General features: G+C 37.1%; 1 protein-coding gene across 1 annotated transcript in view; it reads right to left on the minus strand.

The window, feature by feature from the left end:
* LOC127436994 (transcription intermediary factor 1-alpha-like) overlaps positions 1 to 21,185 on the minus strand; it is a 42,533-nt gene that overhangs the window by 14,551 nt on the left and 6,797 nt on the right. The window contains exons 5-10 of the mRNA XM_051691566.1: positions 16,509 to 16,625; positions 10,984 to 11,098; positions 10,759 to 10,905; positions 9,584 to 9,698; positions 4,326 to 4,711; positions 3,001 to 3,120 (exon numbers count right to left, since the gene is read on the minus strand). Coding sequence (XP_051547526.1) covers positions 3,001 to 3,120; positions 4,326 to 4,711; positions 9,584 to 9,698; positions 10,759 to 10,905; positions 10,984 to 11,098; positions 16,509 to 16,625 — 1,000 coding nt within the window. The remainder of the gene's footprint in view (positions 1 to 3,000; positions 3,121 to 4,325; positions 4,712 to 9,583; positions 9,699 to 10,758; positions 10,906 to 10,983; positions 11,099 to 16,508; positions 16,626 to 21,185) is intronic.

Here is a 21,185-nt window from a genome sequence, read left to right on the forward strand (position 1 = left end):
TTCTACATTTAAGTAAATGATGTTCTGCATTAATGTCACCATTGTCTATCAACCTCTTCTGCAGCGTTTATGAAAAATAATCAAATATATGATAATCAAAAATAATGGATATGTGACTGAAAAATAAAACCTAAAAATAACCATTAGAGAATGTTAGGTTGTCACACAAAAACATCCCTACAATGTTCTGGGAACATTAGTTTATGGTTTTGAAAAATATAACCTAAAGAGAACATTCCTAGAACGTTAGGAATTGGTTCCCTAAATATTGTTGGGCCTAATGTATTCAGATAAAAGTCAAAGGCAGGCCTAACACAGTCGTAAAACCTAACTCAGGCCCCCACATACCAAGTCACAAATTATACTGATTAAAATAATCGCGCCAAAATCAAACAAAGGGAGTCCAAAACAGACTACAAATCCCATGAAGCCTTGCTCACTAAAGGATCGAACACTCAACTCCTATTGGATGAGGCACACGACAGAACGCACCTCAACCATGATATCATCAGGAGTAGAAATACCTCTGAAATGCTTCCGGGATTTGCTTCCAGCAACTTTGCTCACCATGTGTAGACGCAGCTCATCACTGCTCTCAGGTGCAGCCTCGTGGCACAAGGAAGTGACGTCCGACTTGAAACTGTGGCCATACAATCTCCATCTCGCTGGACGAGCTGAGATTACTCTGTGTTCCACCGAACACTCTAACAGATCCGAAGGAGACCGGCGAGCAATCCGCATCTTCATCCATTTGCCTGCAGAAGTGAAGAGAAAAGATTTCTCTTCCCTCTTCAATCAAGTCAACGTCACTGATTTCTCCGCCAGCCGCCAAGATTCAGCAGCCGTACCGCCCGCCGACAGAGCAAGGAAACGGCCTCCCGTCATCACCCAAGCCTCGAGGAACCGAGTCAGAGTTAAAGGACGGATGAACACACATTCTGCGATTCAAGTAAGAGGTTTACGTCTGGGCAGAGATAGAATATTATAGTGTGTTATTCATGTGTACCAAGGTTATTGCTTGTACAGTTTACGGACCGCCATGTCCGCTCATTATTAATACTCAGGGTATTATCACAAATTTGATTTGCTGTATTGTGGTCCAACCACATTGGACTGTTGTGCATTTTCGCCATTGTGGGTGAGACCGGCAAACTGAGTTTATCCATTAAAGAATCAAAGAATGCGGGACGGTTTACGAGCCGTCCACCACGTCTCTGAGTGATAAACTAACAGCTGCTTTCTCTCCCACGATCGCGAAATCGGCTTTGGGGCCGTCACTTTATTCTCTCTCTCTCTCGTACAAACCACACACACATGCGCGACCCTTCACAAACATTCTCACACACATTTTTGGCTAGTAGATAGCTTCGTGATAAAGCTCAGCTTTGTCCCTAAGCTATCGTACAAGCAGATACACGCGGTAACTGGTAGACACCATTGACTGGTTTCTCTCCACCCACATTCGCGGCCATATTCTCTGGCCAGAAGTCTCGCGTGACATACTCTCCACGAGAGTCACGTCCGCCATTTTGTGAGCGTCCCTCCTTACACACACACACTCGCTCTCACACACACACACACACACACACACACACACACACACACACACACACACACACCCTCATGTGTTATAGGATTATTTTGATTTCCATATCTAATCATATCACTGTTTAGTTTGTAGTTGTAAGTCGGAAGTTTATTGACTGCATTGTATTAATTATTAATTGATATTACTGCATAAATAAACTTTGTTTATACTACAAGGAGAAGTGTTTTGGTTTGTTTTGCATACACCTGTGTCATGCTGACGGGACGTCAGTGCTCGGATTCAAGCCTTCATTCATTGTTTTTTTTTTCCAAAAATCTAATATTGAGACTGTTATACTATCTGGTTATTAGTCCCTGATTCCAGGGTGGTGCCCCGTCAAAATTTATCCTTATTAGTATTCTATTGATTTTTGATAATTGATAATTATCTTTGATGATTGTTGAATTTGAATGATCTAGTGTTAATTTGTTAATTTAGTGTTAATCTAGTGTTAATTTGAATGAGCTAGTGTTAATTTTAATTAATGTTTCATCGATGTTAACAATTAACGATTATCTTTGATAATTGTTGATTTAAAGGATTAGAAAAAGCTAACATTGATTCTCATCAATGTTCTATTGATTTTAATCATTAATAATTATCTTTGATAATTATTAATTATTGCTGATAACCAAACCTGCTCCTAAACGTAGCGCACTACATTTACTGGAGCCCCATATGAGGTTTTATTGAGTTAGATTCAATTAATTAATTTAAATATCAATTAATAACTAAAAAAATAATTATTTCTGATAGTAACACTGATCTAAACAGGGAACCAAACGCTAATGTCAGGGGAACATTCTGTGTTTGCTGGCACCCTACATATAGCTGTGATTAATGAAAAACACAGTGGTATATCACTGTTATTATAAAGTTTGAGTCTGTGGTAGTATATACTGTGGCACCAGTGCAAGTGTAACACCATGTTAACAAAGAACTGTCTATTGAAGCGTTTCCCCCCTCGTTTTACTTTTGACCTAAAATTTGAGAATATGACTAAAACTTTTAAAATGTTTTATTTTATGCACTTTAGTTCAAAATTGAATGTTTTTTTTTTAACAGCCAGGAATGTTCTTTGCAATAATATAACACGGTGCTGTATGGTTATATGTATTCAATGCGTCCTCTTGTGGACTAAGCAAATAACGTCAATTTAAAAAATCATCTGACTTTAAAATTCAAATGTATATAATTTTTAAGGTTTTTTAGAATTTAAATTTAAATTCCCAATTGACAGCCCTAGAAGTGACACAAGGTGGTACTACCATTTTTGTCAATAAGCCAAACAGGCATAGTTATCAGCTGCTGCAAAATATATTCGAATATTGTAAAAAAAATTAAGCCAAATATTGGCCGATTAATTGGCTAACAGTCAATATTCTGTGCAAAAGCACTTTATTCACACTTACTTGATGGAGCGCATGCTGAGATGGAAGTGAACCTGAACCGGAGAGAGCAGCATTGTGCGGATAGCGTGTCCTTTGCGGCACCTCCATCGGTTTAGGAGGGTAGATGGGTCCCCTCAGATTCTACGGGAGACATCAAGCTCAAAATTACACAATGACTCTTCTAGTTTAAAAACAAACACAATATTAACCCTTCCACTCAAGGACATTCACAGAGTTGTCCCTAAGCCACTCTTGTGTTGTCTTGGCTGTGTGCTTAGGGTCATTGTCCTGTTGGAAGGTGAACTAGCCAAGTCTGAGGTCCTGAGCGCTCTGGACCAGGTTTTCATTAAGGATATCTCTGTATTTCATGCTGCATTCAACCCTGACCAGTCCCTGCCACTGAAAAAAAAACAACAAAAAAACCAACAGCATGATGCTACCACCACCATGCTTCACCGTTGGGATGGTATTGCGGAGGTGATGAGCGGCGCCTGGTTTCCTCTAGACATGACGCTTGGAATTAAGGCCAAACAGTTCAATCTTTGTTTCATCAGACCAGAGAATCTTGTTTCTCACAGTCTGAGAGTCCTTTAGGTGCTTTTTTGTGTCTTGCACTGAGGAGAGTTTTCCGTCTGGCCACTCTGCCATAAAGCCCAGATCAGTGTAGTGTTGTAGTGATGGTTGTCCTTCTGCAAGTTTCTCCTATCGCCACACATGATCTCTGGAGCTCAACCAGAGTGACCATCGGTTTCTTGGTCACCTCTCTTACCAAGGTCCTTCTTCCCCAATTGCTCAGTTTGGCCGGGCGGCCAGCTCTAGGAAGGGTCGTGGTTGTTCCAAACTTCTTCCTTTTAAGAATTATGGAAGCCACTGCGCTCTTGGGAACCTTCAATGCAGCCGAAATGTTTTTGTAGCCATCCCCAGATCTGTACCTCGACACAATCGACTGTCTCTGAGCTCTGCAGGCAGTTCCTTTGAACTCATTTTCTTTTTAATACATTTGCAGTTATCAAAAATCTGTTTTTTGCTTTGTCATTATGGGGCATGGAGTGTAGATTGATGTGAAAAAATAATAATTTAAAGCATTTTAGCATAAGGCTGCAACATAACAAAATGTGGAAAAAAAAATGAAGGGGTCTGAATACTTTCTAAATGCACTGTACCTTTATCTGATGAAGTGAATATTTTTCATGAAGTGTCAAAACACATTTTTAAGTACTAAACAAAACAAAAATACTTTATGATTTTTAACATCTTACAGTTTTCTGCATGGGCTAAATAAACTTACGGACACAACTGTAAAAATGACATCTGTACAGCACACGTCCTCTAACATGACACCTCACCTGTGGAGGCAGAGCCGTGGGCTGCAGTACAGGTGGAGGACTCCTCGCGTTATACTGCCGCCCGTGTTGAGGCATGCTGGTTAAAGACTGAGATGGTGACCCACCCTGCAGGGGTCTATAAGGGGGCGGTCCATGTACACGCATGCCGTGGAACCATGGCCACTGATTAGGCGGTTGATGTCGGTTGGTGTGCTGGCTGAGTTTCTCCACCTGCATCTGCAGCTGTGCAAGTGTGCTCTGTCTCTGCTGCTGCTGCTGCTGCTGCTGTGCGTTGGAGAACCCACCCTGAACACCATCTGGTCTGGGCCCTGCGTTCATTTGCTGTAAAGAGAATGGCTCTGGCCGGCTCAGATGACGGACTGGAATTTTCTCTACGATTAGAGACCCTGCGAAAACCATCAGGAATATTTTTGAGAACTTTAAGCTGAAGTTGAAATTCCACTATATTACTAGTCAGTTGTTCTCAAAGCAGCGTTATTATAGTTTTAATTATTATAGTTTATATTTTTTTATTTAGTTCAACAGTTAACTTAAGTTAATGCCTCAAATACATGGCAGCCCTGAAATACTAATACGGAAATAAATGAAATGTACTGAAAAATAAACCGAAACTAAAAAATCATTGAAAATATTTAAAATGAAATTTTAAATAAAAGAAAATAAACATGTAACAACTTGGCACATGTTTTCAACTAGATTTTTAAGAGATTTCTCCTTTTTTCCCCCTCATCATCTGACATACTTATTTGTCATTGACCCATTTAATAAACAATAAATATTATTAAAATTATTAAATATTATTATTAATAATTAAATTGAATTACTGACCATAAGAACTTGGCACATGTCTTAAACGTTTTTATTTCCAGTATATGTTGAAATGAATATTTACCAAGATTAATAAATGCTGTACAAGTATTGTTCATTGTAAGTTCATGTTAACTAATGTTTTAACAAACATTAACAAATACAACCTTTTGTAAAGTGTTACCGATTTATTCACTGCTATCCCTGTATCCCTCTAAAGCTTTACTGGCATTATTGTCAGTATTTAAAATCAATAATTATTTAATATTTTTAATACAATTTATTAGGATGTCAGAGATGATGAGAAAATCTAGTTCAAAACATGTGGCAAGTTCTTAGAACTGTAATCTTGGTTTTTATGTTGGTTTCATAAATTTTTTGCCAATAGTTTATACCATTTTCTACAAAAGAATTAATATAATGACTCTAAAAATGTCAAGTGGTGTAACCATCAATTAAAAGCCATAAAAAGACTTTCCTTGCACATAATGTACACTCACATGTATTCAATTTATTATTTTCAATAAAAAGGTCAAATACAAAATTTGTTATCAAAGAATATAAATTCTAAAGAGTCATAACTACTTATTTTTTCAAGAATTTCATACTTTTTTTGTTAAAAATTTTAATGACTTTAAATTCAGAAACTGAAAACATGTTAATCGTAAAGGAGGTGTATTCAAGTCATAGTTTTTATGAATTGCATTTTTTATGGGTTAAATTTTTTTCTTTTTTTTTTTTTTTTTATAGATATTGGCCAAAATAAAGTAGCGCCACCTCAATGTGAGAACTAACGAAAACAGAAGTTGTAAATCTGAATGAATTTCACAATTTTACAAACCATACTAGGGATGTAAATTTTGGCAAATTCTTTTAACTGAGTAACCGTGAGTATTAACCTGTTATTAGCTAGTTAACCTATATAAGCCATGAATCAAACAAGTGGCCAAACAGGCATGACAAAGACTGGTGATATATAGATGATCTATACTAGCTGAAACAAAACAGGCTCACATGACAGATGTGCATATTTAGCAATAATTATTACATTAACATTTGAATGAACAACCATATATTTCCTTCTTATATTTTGTAACAAACTATTACTGAATGGATCACTTGCATGCCCTGTTAACCTACGAGGCGATAACTTTTGGCAGTTTAACCCTATAATGCAGTATGTGTCATATATGATACACAATGTTTGACGGTCCTGTCTCCCTCTCTGTTCAAGCTGAAAAGCAAAAACACTTATGGTATGTTAGTTTCACATGTTTATGGCACCATTATTTGTGAAAAAATTGGTTTCAATGTTTAAATCGATCTATTTAAAATGGTGTCGGACTTCCGCAAAAAATTACTTATACTGGGATAAATTACAGCTTATTTGAATAAAGTAAAAGTGACAGTAATTATTATATTGTTACTGATATTTTGATATATTTAAGGAGTAATTGCTGAATATAAGCAACTTGTGCTTGGTTAAAATTTTGTATATTATTTTTTTTGAAAAAGCCAGTTGAAATTACATGTATCAAATATGATACAACAGGCTTTTGATGTGTATCTCTCAATCACCATTCCATTCATGCCCACCATAAAAAAATAATTTTTACATTTAAAAAAAAAAAAAAATCACAGAGCTTTGAAAATTCTGACATATACTTTTTATAAATTTTACTGTGAACTAATATTTCTGTGTATTTATTCATATATGCAGCCTGCTCTGTCATTATAACGATCTCATTATTTTACATTACAAGCTATGATGATGTCAACTTACCATAAGTTCCTGAGACCCAGCAAAAAAAGTTTTACAATTTCCCTTTTTTAAATGTCAATATAGTGTTTGGTGCATAAAATACATATGATAAAAATTGTGTATTGAAAAAACAAATATTTTATTCATATTGTATTTGATGTGCTGAATTGAACTGTGATACATTTCAATCCATATTTATAGATCAAGGAGAGGAAGTTGTCACGGGCAAACTCTCAAACATTCAGTATCTCTGAAAAGCCCAGGAGTCCTCTGATAATACCTCATGATTTACCACTGTAGCATGTATGGGCTAAGAAAAACTTTTTGAATTGCTGGGCCTCAGGAGGATAATGACCTAATGTATCAAATACGATGAAAACATGCATTTTACGATTTCTTTTTATATTTTGTCTGATGGTATTAAAAACAGTTTAATGTCAAAATATTAGTATTTTCTGACAATTCTTTCATATGTCAGGCTGTACAGGGTTAACAACGGAAGAATAAAAATCAGCCTACAATTTGTGCTGCTGGGCAATCCTAGAAAAATCAACATATATTATATATACATGGTCAGCAGTCAATATGGGACGCAGACGCTTGACGTAAGCCCGGAGACTGAAACTTACTCCGAAGACACAGAGGTCCTGCCGTACATCGCACTTCCGTACAACATTAAGTGGGGGGGGCCCGACGCTGCTTTCCATTCAAATCAAATGTGGGATATTCCTACTTGACATCTCTGATCTCCGATCATAAATTAATTTCATTACCAAATGCTTGGAAAATGACGTGTTAGGAAACAAACAATGCAACACTTCCATTAGATTAGCAGCCTTTAGACTGCCACCAGCAAGGAGCTCTAAGAGATGTTTTCTAGTAACCCAATTGATAAACAACAATGCTGCAATGCTAGCATTTGTGCTACAGGTGTACGATTAATTTGACTCATTTATCAAAATTATTTAATAAAAGTGACTGTTTATCACTTGCTTTGTAAATCTCCCTGGGTGCCGACATGTCTGTGTGATGTCACGCACCTGCATCTCGGCAAAGTCGGAGTAGAACATTTCCAAGTGCCATTCCATTGCACTTTTCCTTGTAAGAAGTTGGAAAATCAGACTTTTTGAGTTTAATGGAATGCAGCATTAAATGTCGAGGCTAGCAGATGTTTGTTTTTTAAATGGTACCGCATTGTCCTCGTGCTAAGTCCTATTTTACAATTTGCACCAGAACATGTCTTCACGGACGAAATTATCCCAAAGCCTTTAGCTTTGATTATGGCACGCATTCGTTGTGGCATTGTTTCGACAAACTTACGCAACGTCACAACATTTATTTGCATCCAGAGTTACATTAACTTTTGGCCAAGATCTTGTATTGATGACGGGAGAGTCAAACCACTCCGTAAAGTCTTCTCCAGCACATCCCAAAGACTTTCAATGAGGTTAAGGTCAGGACTCTTTAGTGGCCATTTCATGTCACAATTTGTGCCCAATGAATCTTGGCATTGTCGTCCTGGAATATGCCCGTGCCGTCAGGGAAGAAAAGAATCCATTGATGGGATAACCTGGTCATTCAGTACATTCAGGTAGTCAGCTGACTTCATTTTATTGCCGCATTACGTTGCTGAGCCTAAACCTGACCAACTGAAGCAACCCCAGATCATAACACTGCCTCCAGAGGCTTGTACAGTGGGCACTATACATGACAGGTGCATCACTTTCATGTGGAAATGCTTTTACTTTCACTATTAAACACAGCCGTGAGTTCTACTGTCAATTTTTTATGATGTGACTTCAAGTGTTTTAGTGATATTTCCGATCACATTTCTTCCACAAAGCTGACGGTTCACCACTATCCTTCCAGGTTTTAATAATGCGTTGGACAGTTCATAACCCAATTCTAGTGATTTCAGCAATCTCCTTAGTTGTTTTCTTTGCTTGATGCAGGCCAATAATTTGCCCCTTCTGAAACACAGTAACATCTTTTCCACGACCAGAGGATACATCTTCCAAAATAGTTTAAGAAATGAGAAGCTACACATTGCATCAGTTAGGATTAAAAGAATTGTTGCCATCTGAAACATATTAATCACTGTAATAATGATCCAATCATAGGCTCTTCAATATCTGCTTATTTAAATCCAAACGGCGACTTTTTTTTTTGCCAGCTAGTGTATGATGTTGAGTGCACTGCATTTATGCCTGTGTATGTAAATATAAAAGCTCTTCTGCACGTAATATGAATGTGCCAGATTTGAATGAGGGGAAGATTTCCAGTTAATATCGGCTTACAATTCAATCTGTTCTACACACAAAACTACTGCATGACTTGAGAAGACTTGGAAAATAGACTACTTTTGCATTCATGGGGCTTTTTTGAGTTTGACAGCCCCCTCCTTCAGTTTATTCAGTTTACTTTAATGAAGAGGGTACATTGGTTTGTTTTTCAATAAGATTATTTTTCATTATTCAAAAGAAACAGCATCAAAGCTGAAAGAAAATGCATCTTATGTTTTTCACTAAAACATTTAAATGTAGCTTTTGTTATCAATTGTTCAATAAAAAATGCTTTAGATTAAGATGATAGATTACCCGTAATTCAATAATAGATTAAGATTGCCAGTTGGGGTGCCACTCCATTGATTAGCATAAATGATTGTAAGTTGATTATGGACGCATCTTACCAAGATCAATATTTGAAGCCCAAAAAGTCGTTCGACACTGGAATCGAACTGAACTCTGAGGAACATACGAGATGTTACACTTTGCTCGCATGAGGTACTGGATTTGACATGTGATCTGAGGAGAAAAAGACAATCTATGAGTACACCTGTTGCAATTTTTTTACAGAATGCATTACTTGATCTAAATGTGATTACATAAGCTAACCACATTTCGCACTTTTAATTCCAATCAGATGTAGCCATCCAAATCATGGTCTTTAAAAAGAATTACAAATGCCATGAAATCTGCATCATTTTCAGGAAATGATTAGTACAAATATTATTTTCTTAATATTTAATAAAAATAAATAATATTCAAATTAGTAGTAGTAATAATAATTATTAAAATAGTATATTTTATTACTTCAATTTATAAAAATATTTAATATTAGAATATTATAAAAATCACTCTAATTCTACCCTGTGTAATCCTTGTTAACAAAGCCTTAATGGAACTCATACATTTTATTGTATGATTCCAAGTTTTATGAATTAAGTGAAAGATAATCGTAAAGTCAGCCTGTCATTGTCACAATTGTTACACCAGCTAGTTCTGGTCCAATCTGATCTGGTTAGCTAATTGTACTAAATATATGATTTTCAGTCCAACAATGCAAAGACACTTCATTATTTGTATTCTCAAATAGTGCTGAAGATTTTGATTATCCCAATGTGGGCTTGATTGACTTGAATCATTTCATCAAAGGGATTTGCTCACTGACCATTTCTGCAAATTACATATTAAGGTCAGATGGTGGCGACAAACGAACATCTTATGATACAAGCGAGCCATTAAATCATTGACTCAAATGAACACAAATGTGAACATAATCATTTACAACTGAACGAGAATGATTTATTTACTTAGTAGATTCTCTCAAAAGCTCTCATTCACAAACAAAACAGCACTAGTTTGAAAGCAGAGTGCACTGCAGACAGTGGAGAGCTTGATGGCTTTTTGAAACTATTTTCAATGGCAGAGAAGAAATGTTGAAAAAAGTGTTAATTATTGATTGTGCTGTCGGTCTGAATATCAGCACGGCTGTGATTCAGCCATAAGGCAACACTCTTGCTTGATACTGATTAACTCTCAGATGTGAGTTAGAGGGACATGTAGTAAGTAGCGTTACTCTTACCAGGCGTTTGCAGTAGAGGAGGGCAGTTCCACTGTTACTGGCTGTAGCCCACTTAGTGAAGTTGATCACATGATCGAGATGTGTGGACAGTGAGGTCACATCCTGTTGCTGCCTTTTCAGGAGCGTTTCATGGTCTTTTGTGATCGCCTAAATATTAAGCATCGTTAAGAATAACACATCATATTATATCGATTATATTTTTCTAGGCGAAATATTGGATGGTACCTCGAGTTGATTGACTAACATCTTTCCTTTCCTGTTGATCTCCATTATGAGATTGCAGATGGATTTTTTGATCTCGTTCGCCACAGTCTTGCGATTTTCATCCACTTGCTGAAGACTGATAATCACATTATAAAACATAATGTACAACAGTTAGTTCTGGTTCTCGAATCTAACTGGACAAGAGAATTGGTCTCACACAATTCAGCATTCCGAGGCTTCACTGTGTCTATCACTCCGCTTGTGTTCGTGCTGTTCTAAACTAAAGTGTAAGAGCAGTGAAGATGTGTTAAGAGCTATCTGTCTCTTTACATTTAATATTGTGACATTACATATTTTAGCCAGCATGTGGAAGCAAAAGACCACATGTAATATGAGTCAGTTGGTGACGTGAAGTAAATCAGCATCAGTCAGTGTTTACATTCAACAGCGCTCCGTGATCGCTCATATTACTACTACACTACTAAAGCTAGGAAATAGCTTTAAATGGCTTTAAACTAACAACTTCATCATTAAGGCTCATCACAGCTGAGAGACACGACAGACTGATTAATTACTCAAACTCAAGGCGCTTACCTCTTACCGGAGTGTCCACATTAGAGAGGACGTACTGTTTAAAATGGCAGAGAAGATTGCGGTTTCTATAGTAAAAGACTCTTGGGCGCCAGCTACCGCGAAATAGGGAGGAATACCCCCGCTTGAACGGCTATTTTTTCCACTGAGAAAATAGAATGAATTTGACAAAAATGACATTATCTTCAGAAAGCTGACTAACGCACTACAGCATCTCTGCTTGGGAGAGACAGGTGATAGCATAAACTCCATATCTTTCTCTCTCACACACACACACATCCTTGTTTCTCCAATAACATGTAAAAAACAGCCAAAGCCATGATACTAGTAGTTCTAAAGTGACATTTTTGAGAGGCTTGGACACATCATTTGTTTTGAACCAACAACAGCACATTCTGATCCGTGGCATAAGAAAGTAGTTCCATGCACAAATGTGTTTTTTTATGACCGTACTCAGTTTTTCCTAATTTTTTTATTTTGATTTACTTGTTCAGCGAACTGTTGTATGTAAGCAATATCGCACTCGCAGTCATGTGATATGGGCCTAAATCAGCACTGCTGTAATTACCTATCGCACTCGGCCTGTGGCCGAATAACAGCAGTGCTGATGTAGGGCCATATCGCACTCTTGCTTGTGTGATATTGCTTAAATATCTATGCAGTATTAACTTTTATAAAAAAAAATAAAAATGGATATAATCTTTTCATGTTTGCAATAATTACAAAAATCATAAATAAAACATGTTTAACTTACCGAATATAATACAATACATTATAATACCTAAACTAACATAACATAACACAACCTAAAATAACATAACAATATAACCTAACCTAAGCCAACTTAACCTAACCAAAGCAAACATAACCTAACATAACCTACACTACCGGTCAAAAGTTTTGAAACACTTGACTGAAATGTTTCCCATGATCTTAAAAATCTTTTGATCTGAAGGTGTATGCTTAAATATTTGAAACTAGTTTTGTAGACAAAAATATAATTGTGCCACCATATTAATTTATATCATTATAAAACAAATTTAATTAAAAAAAAATAATAATAATTGGAAATTGATGACTTGGACCAAATAATAAAGAAAAGCAGCCAATAAGTGCCCAACACAGATGGGAACTCCTTCAATACTGTTTAAAAAGCATCCCAGGGTGATACCTCAAGAAGTTGGTTGAGAAAATGTCAAGAGTACATGTCTGCAAATTCTAGGCAAAGGGTGACTACTTTGAAGATGCTAAAATATAACAGTTTTGATTTATTTTGGATTTTGTTTAGTCACAACATAATTCCCATAGTTCCATTTATGTTATTCCATAGTTTTGATGACTTTACTATTATTCTAAAATGTGAAAAAAAAATTATAATAAAGAATGAGTAAGTGTTTCAAAACTTTTGACCGGTAGTGTAACCTAACATCACATAACATAAAACATAACATACACAACACAACCTAACCTAACCAAACATCACATACCATAAAACATAACATAAGCCAATTTAACCAAACCTAACCTAAAACAACCTAATCTAAACCAACCTAACATAACATAATCTACCATATAACATAACCTAAGCCAACCTAACCTAACACAGTGTTTCCCCTATATGCATTTTGCAGTGGCGCTGCGCTGAATTATGAGCGCCGCTGTTGGAATTTCACATGGTTAATTTAATATTCTTGACGCAACATAATGCTTGCCAGCCCCAGTCAGCTGTGCACTTTCTACACTGCAAAAGGGACCCCACCACACACACAAATACATGCGATTACTCAGTGTACCATATAACAACTCGTGTAGGGCTGAAACGGTTAGTCGACGGTATCAACAACGTCGACAATAAAAAATTGTCGACACATTTTTTCGTTGTCGAATAGTCGTTTGATCTTAACGTTAACATAAGATCATATGAAACTCTAATGATTGCAAACAAGAGCAGCACTGCAGCTCGCTCCTGACTGAGGAGAGGAAGAATTACACAGCTCACAGTCCAGATGCACTCTAAACTTTCCAAACAGCTTCAGGTGATGTACGTCGCAAAGTATGAGGGAATTATAATGCAAAAATACAAAATAAGTAAATACAGAAGCACTCTCGTTGTGAAATAAGTGGAGCCGGAGCTGCTGCTCCGCTGAAGCAAAACTTGCGTGTCGAGCGTCTTTAAAGGAAACACTCCGGAGTTACATCTTTAATGCAGTTATAGCTTTATTAAAGTTAAAATAATAAGGAAACGGTCATTTCTCTATGCGGTGAGCACCTCTTCTATGAGTTGCGCGAAGTGTCCCGATCTAAGGGGGAGAGATTGAAATTGTACCCGGCTGAGGTACACTCTGTTGCGGGGACGCTCATCTCTCGAGTGCGCGTGCGTAATGCAGCTAGATTATAACGCCATGGCAACTTATTGAGTCATAATATATGTCACTGTGCATTTCTTATCGTGAAGAAAATTGTCAAAACGCAGCTTTATTAATAAGAGAGAGTTTGTTTTTTTGTGAGTTAAAGATGGATTGAAGTGAACAGAAAGGTGAGAGAGGGTAGTCTTTGCCCCATTATACACGGCAAAAAATACATTTTTTATTTGTTTTGTTTTGGCTTGTTTTCCAATATAAATATCTAAAACTCTTTTAAAACAATGTACATTTACTTTAGCAGCTATACTGCAGAATAATTTATTTATTTTTTTTATCTGAGAATGCTAAATAAAATATTAAAAATACAAATATTTAAAAATATCTTAAAAAAAGATGCATTCACCTGAGAAGCAGCATATAAGATATTTAGACTTGCTTTTAGAGAATAGATCTTGAATATAAGTATATTTTGTCTTTACAGCACTCGCAGAAGTATAACCAAGCGAAAAAATACTCTTATATACAAAATACACTTATATTTAAGATACATTCTCTTAAAGCAAGTCTAAATATCTTATATGCTACTTCTCAAGTAAATGTTTCTTGTTTTAAGGATTTTTAGACTATTTTAAATGGAAAAAAAGAGAAAAACACTTGATACCAATAGGATTTTTTTGTAGTGACATTTTTACTGAATTAAACATAAGAAGTATTTTTTCCCTTTAATTCAGTGAATGTCATTTAGAGGTACTTCTAAAAGATGATTTTGTCCTCCTGCAAGCACGTTTAATACAACCTTTTAAGTCGGGACACAAGCTGAATAGTCAGTTTAGAGCTAATGATTAATCATTGCAATAATCGCCCGAATAGTCGAATAATCGTTCTAATAATCGTTAGATTAGTCGATTATCAAAATAATCTTAGTTGAAGCCCTAAACTCATGTCAAACTTGCTTCATTTCAAGTGGCTTGCGAGCTCACTTCTGAAACGTAGGATGGCAGGGGATCGCAATGTTTCATTGAACAATCAGTTAGCGCTTTCCTCGTGAATATAAATGAGCCTTCCCCTGTCATCTGTATGTTTTTGAAGTGCATTTTGCTAGTTTCAAAAGCAGAATGAAACAGCACTACACGGGTAAATTATCAACACAGCTTAATCATAGCAACACAAGGGCAGAGCAGGTGTAGTAATTCACAGACTGGCCTCAACCTTACAACAGACTATTTTAAATGCGCTTGTGAACCAGTGAGATGCGCTGGGATCGTGAAACCCATTTGAATGTGGTACAGAATTGTCTGTTGCAAAACTCTTATGTCTCGGTGATGAAACTAGTTTAAAACAAACAGACCTACATTCTGAAGAGCACTGACAAAGAAAACTGGAGAAAACATAAATTAGAAGGCTTTTCAATTCTCAAATCACAACACTTACAAAACTTTACCATGGATTTACTGTAGTAACACTGTAATGTACTAACTATGGTAGTTGTGGCAGAAAAACTTTGTAAATGTATTTAGACTGCTTTTTTTTTTTCATTACAAAAATGTCATTATTCTTTATATAGAAACCATAGTTACTAACCATGGTAGTGAGGAGCCATGCATGGTTTTACCTATGGTTACCATTAAGTATTACAAATATCATTTTTAAATCTATGGATACTATGGAAGAACTATGGTGCATTTTCATAATTATGGACCAAGCTATCAGTTTTCCATCTGTGTAAAATCTGTACTCTTGTAATGCTCTCTGATTGTAGGAAATGTAAGTTGTTTTGTTTGCCTTCAGAAATTCCAAGACATGACTGTAGTTTAATCAGTAGGAGCCTGATGAAAGTAATCTGTAAAGAAGACCCAATTTATTCACACTGTCAGAATATTTCAATTTAGCCATATAAAAATTAGGTGTTCATTTCACAGATGTTACTGTTGTTAATATCATAATATTCATCTGCATTCCAACCTCAAAATCAATGCTGTACTGTCAAATTTGCATTTCAATGCACATAACATGTAATATTTGCATGGGTGCTACCAAAGCAAGTGCTGGTGCCACATTTTCAAAGGGCCCTTTGAGGGCACAAATAAACCCTGATGTGGCCCAGGCTGAAATTGAGTATGACACCAGTTTTAATCTATTCTTTGACCAACACGCATTAACATGGGTCCGCTGCTGAAAAAAATCCTAGGGGAAACACTGCTAACATACTGTAACATAACATAACCTAACATCACATACCATAAAACATAACATAACCTAAGCCAACCTAACCTAATTGAAGCCAACATAACCTAACCTAACCCAATCCAATCAACCAACCAAACATCACATCACATCACATCACATCACATCACATCACATCACATCACATCACATCATATATATATATCTATATATATATATATATTTTTTTTTTTTACTCTAGATTTTTCCATGACTTAAAAAAGTCTGGAGGCCTGGAATTCACTATTTTTTAATTCCCTGATATTTCCAGGATTCCATGCAGACCTTGACTATAAAAATAAAATGTAAATAACTTTGAATGTTTTCAATAATACTGATAAAAAACATTTTTTTCATTTATATATTTACCCATTGTTTATGGTGTTAGATACGTCCTCTATTGCTTTCTTCTTTTCCTGAAGCTGGCAGGTCATGTTTTCCAGGTGTTCCTTGTGGTTCTTATACGCATCATCGAGAAACTGGTAACTGTATTATAAAACCTCTGTTAGCTGCTGAGTTCAATCATAACTCATGTTGAAGAGATCAATAATATATACAATTTAAAGGAATGTTCACAATACAAGTTAAGCTCTATGGACAGACATCTGTAGCATACTGTTATGTACTACTAAAAATAATTAGGAAGAATCCCTCAGTTTAAAAACCACACACAATGGGGAGGTCACGTGACACCATGCGAGGAGCAGACGTGTGAATGGCGAGCTCTGCGCACTTTGCTAGTTTTAATAATATTTGTGTCATAAACCGGTGAGATTCAATACACCCTGATTCTTAACTGTTCTAAGAAGACAATATGTCAAAAAATTCAAAATCCTCGGGCTCTGGAGACATTACAGGACACTTCTGTGCTCAAGCTGATTCCCTCAGCAGCAGGCCGAAAGCCCGGATTCAATTCGGACGGTGAACTGAAAGAAATCCGGTGTGAATTGATGAATGTGTCGGCAATGCTGACGAAAGTCGTAGCTGACTTGGAGGATTTTCCTGTAATACATGGATCGATTACTTCCATGGAGACGAAATTCTCTGAGTTGGTTATCTGGAGTCATCAGTGAGGGAATTAGCTGCTGATCCACCAGCGACCAAGATGGATTTGGAAAGCGTTTTGGAAAAACTGGAGGATTTGGAGAATCGTAATCGATGATACAACGTCCGAATTGTTGGAATTCCTGAGCATGAGGAAGGCCGAGATATGGTGAAATTTCTAAATGAGCTCTTCTCGAGTCTGCTCAACATAACAGGCCATAAGCTGGAGGTCAAGCGAGCTCACAGGGTCCCGGCTAGGAGATCCACTGAGGCAGACAGGCCCCGATCAATTCTGTCCAAATTCCTGAATCATCCGATAAAGATCTTGTGTTGCGTGAGGCAAGGAGTAAAGGAAGGCTTTCTTGGAGGAACCACAACATTTTCTTGTTCCCAGACTTTCCAAATTCGACAAGAGAGAAACGTGAACGATTTAGGGAATGCAAGAAACTCTTACATCAGCGGAAGATCGCTTTTGCACTGATGTTTCTGGCCAAACTGAGAATAGATACTAAGGATGGACACAGAGAATTTACATGCCCACAGCAAGCACTGTCTTTCATAAAAACATTTAAGTAAGCCATTTGGTGATTTTCATGCTGCTTAGTGAACCGACTCACTGAACATACACTCTACTCCCCAAGGAAACTGAGCGCCTTTTTCGTTTCGTTTTGTGCTGGTTCTGCCTAGCAGCTGGAGTTTGTTTGTGTAATATAATTTCTTCGGGACAGCTTGTGGATGATTCTGCTCATTTTGGGTGCTTATGCCTCCTGTTGGCTGGAGTTGGTTTTGTGTAATATTCTTGCAGGATATTGGAGTGAGTTTGACTGCCTGAAGAACTGAACGCCCCGTTTTTTGTTGTTTTGTTTTTTTGTGCTGGTTCCGCTAAAAGCTGGAGCTTGTATTGTAGAAGCTGGAGCTTGTTTGAGTTTGGAGGGATGGATGCCGGTTGGCGCTGTTGTGCGCGGGGTTAACACGCATGTTTTTCTTTTTTCAGTTTTTTCTGTTCTGGGGAAAGTTCGGGGTTTGATTGTTGCACTAATATGGAATGTGGTCTTTATAATTTTATTTTTGACACACAATCTATTTTCTGTAATATGTCAAAATGTCAAATGTTAATATGAATGGAATGTCTCTCTCCACATGGAATGTGAATGGGTTGGGGCACCCCATAAAAAGAAGGAAGGTTATTTATTTTCTTAAGTGTAAGAAATATGATATAGTGTTTCTTCAAGAAATGCATCTTTCCCCACAGGAAACTGAAAAATTTGGGAAGATATGGGGTGGGTATATTTTCTTTAATGCTGGCTCAAGTAAGAGCAGGGGAGTCCTTACATTGATGAGTAAACATCTACAATTCAAATGTCTCAAACAGATTAAAGATAAATTAGGAAGAGTCATTACTGTTTTAGCAGAAATTCAGGGGCAAAGGTTGATTCTGGTTAATATTTACGCACCTAACGCTGATGATCAGGGCATTTTTATAGATCTTGAAGGGATGTTGCAAGTCGCTGGCACCCCTCATGATATAATATTGGGAGGAGACTTCAAACTTTTGATGGACTCAGTCCTTGATCATAGTGAAGCAAAAGTGTGCAAGCCCCCTAGAGCAACATTGACGCTTCACAGGATGTGTAAAAATCTTGGTCTTACAGATAGAAAAGAGACTTTTGAACCCATTTGGTAGGGACTATAAAGTCCATAAGATTTATTCTACAATAGATTTTTTTTAAACATCTAAGTTCCCTATTTCATTTGTTTTTGATTGCTCAATTGGAAACATTTTAGTCTCAGATCATGCCCTGGTGAGTTTAGAGGTGTTGCCACATATGGAGAAAAAGAAATCATATAGTTGGCGCTTTAATGCATCCCTTTTGCAAAATCCTGATTTCCAACAAATGTTAAAGGCTCAAATCAATGTTTATATGGAGACCAACTGGTCCTCAGTATCCTCTGTGGGCGTGGCTTGGGAGGCACTTAAGGCCTCTTATTCTTAGAGGTCGGATCATACAGTATGCCTCATTCATCAAAAAATCCAAAGCAAGAGAACTAGTGGAGTTGGAAGAGAATATAAAAAATGCAGAGGCAGAGCTGAAGCGCCGAATGTCGTCTGATGGCCTCAGACAATTGACCCTTGAAAAGATTGAAATACAGATATAATACTATTTTGTCACGGAAGGTGGAGTTTTGGTTATTTAGGGCAAGACAGTCATATTTTAAGTTGGGGGACAAAGCAGGGAAGCTTTTGGCTAGATACATAAAGCAGAGAGAGTCTTTTTCTATCATTCCCTCAGTGAAATCTGCTGGTGGTGAAATTTTTACCTTGGCCATTGACATTAATATTGCTTTTAAAGAATTCTATCTTGATCTTTATAGTTCCACATCTTCGTCTACTGATGAAGATATTAGAAACTTTGTGGAACCATTAGATCTCCATAAAATGATGACTGAGCAAAACAATTCTCTTGATTCTGAGATAACCTTGGAGGAGCTTGACGAGGTAATTAAGGCCTATGCTACAGAACTGGCTTCAATTTTGTTAGAAGTTTATACGGAATCATTAAAGAATTGAAAGCTTCCGCCAACCATGATACAAGCCCGGATCAGTCTGGTTCTTAAAAAGGACAAAGATCCAAGCGAGTGTAAGAGTTACTGTCCAATTTCCCTGATCCAGCTAGACGTAAAAATATTGTCAAAAATTTTGGCCAACCGATTAAGTAAAGTTATGAGATCTCTTGTACATATCAATATCATGTGGTCAGTGGTGAATGATCAGACTCCGGTCACTGCCATCTCACTTGACACCAAAAAGGCGTTCGATATGGTAGAATGGGATTGTCTTTTTAAGGTTTTCGAAATATACGGGTTCGGGAATACTTTTATTGGATGGATTAAATTACTGTGGAGAGTGGGGTGGGCCGAGCGGTGACTGTGCGGAGCAAGGCCAGGATGGACACCTGCAGCGGATTATCTCGCCCTCTGTGGGTGATTACAGTATTAACGGGCAAGAGATAAATCCGCAACAAGAGCTGTATTCGGGGAGAGACACAGGAAGAGAGAGACATTCAACGATGCTGTTTGTGTGTTGAGCTGAAAAGCCAACAGAATTTATGTGTAGAGTTGAGCTGAAAAGCAAACCTTTTGTGTACTGCTGAAAAGCGGTCTTACTGTGTGCGACTGAAAAGCGCAACAATAACGATGTTTATGTGTTTTGTCAAGCCAGCCCCAGCATCCTCCTTTCCACGAATCCTTACAGTTACTTTATACACACCCGGTAGCGGCGGTACAAACGAATGGATTAATTTCAGATTATTTCACTCTGGATAGGGGCACCCGGTAGGGTGTTCTGTATATTGTTCTGTCTTGCCCTGGAACCATTAGCAGCTGCGATAAGAAAGGAAGATGATTTTCCAGGAGTGGTGGCGGGAGGTATGGCGCATAAGCTTTTGCTTTACGCAGATGATATTTTATTATTTATCTCTGACCCCACTAGATCTATGCCTATTTTATTAATTCCTTTTCTAAGTTCTCAGAATACAGAGTGAATTGGTCTAAATCCGAAGCTTTGGCTCTGACAGCGTACTGCCCAGTAACGGCTTTTCAGCCGGGCACCTTTCAGTGGCCCAAACAGGGCATTAAGTATTTGGTGCATCTTATTCCCAGCAAATTGTGTGATTTATTTAGAGTTAATTTCGACCCCTTAATAAAAAGGTTTTCGAGCGATGTGGGCAGGTGGGCTTCATTACATTTATCTATGATTGGAAAGGTTAATGTTATTAAAATGAATTGTATTCCAAAATTCAACTACTTGCTACAATCTCTCAGATGTCCCCCTCTCTTATTTCAAGCAATTTGATAGTATTGCGAAGTACTTCATTTGGAATGGTAAACGTCCCAGATTACATTTCAATAAGTTACATAGGCCAATTGACAAAGGTGGGCTAGGCTACCCAAGATTTTGTTTTATTATAATGGTCTCAAACATTTTGCTCATTGGTCGCTTCC

Source organism: Myxocyprinus asiaticus, chromosome 47, assembly GCF_019703515.2.
Source record: "Myxocyprinus asiaticus isolate MX2 ecotype Aquarium Trade chromosome 47, UBuf_Myxa_2, whole genome shotgun sequence".
Classification (NCBI taxonomy): Eukaryota; Metazoa; Chordata; class Actinopteri; order Cypriniformes; family Catostomidae; genus Myxocyprinus; species Myxocyprinus asiaticus.